This window comes from Musca domestica, unplaced genomic scaffold (genome assembly GCF_030504385.1).
Source record: "Musca domestica strain aabys unplaced genomic scaffold, Musca_domestica.polishedcontigs.V.1.1 2, whole genome shotgun sequence".
NCBI classification, from domain to species: Eukaryota; Metazoa; Arthropoda; class Insecta; order Diptera; family Muscidae; genus Musca; species Musca domestica.
The window spans coordinates 26,085,651-26,089,650 of record NW_026712249.1 but is presented as its reverse complement, the minus strand read 5'-3'; the positions used below and the strand labels follow the sequence as shown (position 1 = coordinate 26,089,650).

The following is a 4,000-nucleotide window of genomic DNA, read 5'->3' as shown; positions in this document are numbered from 1 at the left end:
ACCCTATTTCTTTTGGAGATGATCGCATAATATTTAGGTGTTGAAATGGACCAAAAACTGAATAATAATTCTGATTTTTCAGTTGCTCTACAGGTTGCAATTATGGACCAATCGAAGCAGAAGTTAGCATGGAGCTAGAGCTTAGGGGTGGCTAGAAGTCTTCCAATTTTGATGATCATCGGGTAATATTTAGTGGGTGAAATAGACCATAACATTTGTGTTAAATAAAAATCAAATTTTCCATTAAACCGCGAATATTTTTAATCCCGACGAAATCATAAATAGACGAACGCGTCAATTCTGACCGTTACGTCGATGCCGATAGTAAATATATCGGATATATATAGCGAAAAATATACAATGTGTCTACACAAAGGAAGAGAATGTTAGCTATAATTTTTATATCTCAAGCATGGCTGGACCGATTTTGACAAATGTTATCAATTCAGAACGCCCTCTTGGCATAAAAGTATAAAATCTAAAAAAATCGTATAAAAAGGTGTCAATAAAGAGGTTAATATAGGTTTTGTAGTATTTTGTGACATATTTTTATTTTTTTTTTCATATTTTTTATCGCATGCGATTTTTTCAATTTGACTTATAATATTAAAGTGTGTATTTTGTAAAATTTTTCCACTTTACAACACAGGTTGGGGTTATTATATACAGATTGCAATTATCGTCCAATCCTCACGAAAATTTTCATAAGTGCAGGGTTAGGCTCAAAAGGGCTAGGCCTATTGGTTTTAAAGATGTCCGCAATATATTTGAAATGGACCAACAACTAAAAATGTTCCTGATTTTGGTCACAAATAGAAACCAAAGGACATGCACGAAGTTAGTGTTTAGGACAGCGAGTAGGATGAACCACTACTTTTGTGTGAAAAAATTCCAGCATTACTTACAGGCGATATCCGAAATACACAAAAGCCGAACTTCTGGCTTTTTATGCTGATTTCGTTGACGTATATAGCCAAATATCGTAGACAAGCAAATCATATTGATGAGTCTAAATTTAGAGATACAGAGGGGCTTCTTGCTTTTGGAGATGATCGCAAAATATTTAGGGGTTCAAATGAACCAAAAGCAGAAAAAAATGCCTGATCACACAATTGAAGCCAATAGACACGCCTGAGAGGAGAGTTAAGGACAGGAAAGGATTCTAGCATTTTGGATGGAAAATGGACCACAACAACTTACAGTATGACGGAGTGCTTAAATATTGGGCAAATGTCCCTGGTCAATGACTCGTGACATAATTTCAAAATCTCAATCTTCCAAAATCGATCTGGATATAAGGGGGCTTCTAAAATATTGTAGTGTTGTAGGGTATCACATGGTCGGCCCCGCACGACTATAGCCTTTGCTTACTTGTTTTAAATATATTTCTGTGTGAAAGTTGTAGATTTGTTTTAAAAAATAAATGTCTCAAGATCGTGGTAAAAATCTTCAGTGTCAGGAATAGTTGTCATTCTAAAATTATTTCTAACACTAAAAATTTTTATATTTGTCAAAAATTTCCGGGTCAATTAAGATTCGATGATATCTCTTTAATATTCGTAAAAATGTTTAATTTGAAAAATCACCAATTTTTTTCCATGAAAAAATATTTTCAAAGAAATTCCTTTTCAAAAACTTTATGTCAAAATCTTCCGGGACCAGAATTAAGAATTATCTTTAAGTAATCTCAAAATATAATCTTCCTTTTAATTTTAGTAGCTAAAAATGTTATTAAAATTATTGAAATATTTGCTGTATAGATTCAAGAAGCTTTACGTTAAAAATAAGCTTTTGTGGTTTAATGGACAACTTTCTGGTAGAGTAAAATCTAATTGTTTTTTAATAACTTCATAAAGAAGGCGTGAATTTGGGCACAATTTTTTAGACTTTCTAATATTACATGTCCTTGAAATGTTTTTTTTTTCAATTTTTTTGCAGTTTTTTTTTTTTGTTTTTTTTTTTAAATGTAAAGTAATTTTTAAATTTCCCAATTATTTAAAATTCCCAAAATAAAAAGATTATTGAAAAATTTGGTTTTTTTAAATTGTTGTTTGTATTTTTTTTAAATAAATATTTTTTTGTTTAAATATAACAAAAAGTGTTTTGCATTCTTAATACTAGTTTAGTGTCTTCCGTTTAAAATTAAAAACTTAAAATTATAAAAAAATAAAAATAAAATTTTAAATCATTGTCTTCCATAAAAATTAAAAAATAATAATAATTAAAAAATTGTAAATGCTCTAAGGTTAATAATACTCAAAGGCACTGCTTCATTGAGTGGAGCCAAATATTTACAGACGATTTATGTACACAATGTAGACGACTGGTACTTAGCCAAGGAGCCAGTTGTTTGGGGAGGAGGAGTAGAAGTGCTCGCGGTATGTGGACGACTAAACGAGAGTCGATCTGAGACACATGGTACGAGTCACTGGTCAAACGTGTGTTGTTTGGTTTTTGTTTTGTATTTGATGAAGGCGGGTGTATTTCAAGCTGAGAGATGATAAGGAGCCAAGTTGAACTCCTTATTGATCTTGCCACGAGGAAATGTAGTCCAAGAGCTCTTCATCATCACCACCCTCGAAAGTTTCGAATTTGAAATCATGATCGGGTTCTTCCAATTTCAAGGGGGTGACAAAACTGTTGGCAGCATTGACTGAAACATCAGAATCAGAATAGGAGGAGGTGGGTGAGTGAGTCATGTGGTAGGCATGGTTGTCGACTGGGCTGCCCATGGAGGAGTAGCCATAGTTGCTGCCATCATTGCTGGAGTCATCATAGTTCAAGGGGGTGGATGAGATGCCGGTGGTGTTGGGAGCAGTGTTTTCAGATGATTCCAAGAGATCCTGCAAGCCACGGATATATTCAACGGCAATGCGTAGGGTATCAACCTTGGACAATTTCTTGCTGGCACCACGACCACCCGAAGACAAGGCATTGATGACGGATTGAGGGATGTGTTGGCGCAAGTTGGAGAAACCGTTGTTGACCTGCTTGACACGGTTACGCTCACGGGCATTGCGACGAGCCACAGAGGGCAATTGTTCACCATAGGGCATGTTGTTGTAGGTGTAACGCTTCTTTTCCATAATGGGACCGCCGGCAGCTGGCAGGGCAGGTTGGATGTTTTGCAAATTGCTGGTACCCAAAACCTTGGGTTGAGCCGGAGCAATGGGTTGCAATTTGTTGACATACTGCATGTGATGGGGAGCCATTGGTTGTTGTTGCTGCTGATGTTGGGGCAACATCATCATGTTGCCGTTGATAATTTGGAAATGGTGTTGTGGCTGTTGGTAATTGTTTTGTGACATGCAAACGCTGGCCATTTTTTGCGTAGTTTGCTGTGAGTACGTGTGTGAGTTTTCTTTAGCAAAAATAATCCACAGAATTGTTACAAGTAATCCGCTGTGATGTCTTTACTGGACGATCTTTCAAAACGAACTGAACTCTTTTATCGCAAATTATGTGTTTGATAGCTTCAAGTTGTAGTTCGTTGTTTGGTGGTGGTTGTTCTTCTTGTGTTGAGAGCGAGCAAGTATTTCTTGTAGTGAGTAATGAAATTTTGTTGGGTTGTGTTGTTTACTGTTTGGAATCGTATTCCACAATGATACCTTTCGTCCTGTTGCTTCTCTATTTGTACTCACCATGAGAAGAGAATAAGGGTTTGTTATTGTTGTTCGTTTGCAGTTAGATTTTCTACCTGCCCTTTGACATTGTAAGGGTCTACAGAGGGTTTCTCAATTTTCTATGCCCAATTCAGGCGATCTCTGTTATGTCCGTCCATGTAAGGATATTCTTCCTTTAGGGCCTATGTGTGGAGTTTAGTGCCTGCGAGAGTAACAGAGTGAGAGAATGGAGAGGGAGAGAGAGAAAGATTTTAAGGATTTGTCTATAGCTATGTGCATTTCTAACAGGTCACAAACATGTCATGTTATTCTTGGTTGGATTTTAACAGCAATGTGCGAGTAAGGACCTTTCTCGGTTGAAGTTGGATTTGTTAGGG

At 36.1% G+C, this 4,000-nt stretch overlaps 1 protein-coding gene across 1 annotated transcript; it reads right to left on the bottom strand.

Moving 5' to 3' along the window:
* Nucleotides 1–2,522: 2,522 nt before the first annotated feature.
* Nucleotides 2,523–3,323, bottom strand: LOC101888403 (achaete-scute complex protein T3). Its single transcript, NM_001309029.1, is given in 1 exon segment — nt 2,523–3,323. A coding segment is annotated over 1 exon segment (801 nt).
* Nucleotides 3,324–4,000: the final 677 nt, after the last annotated feature.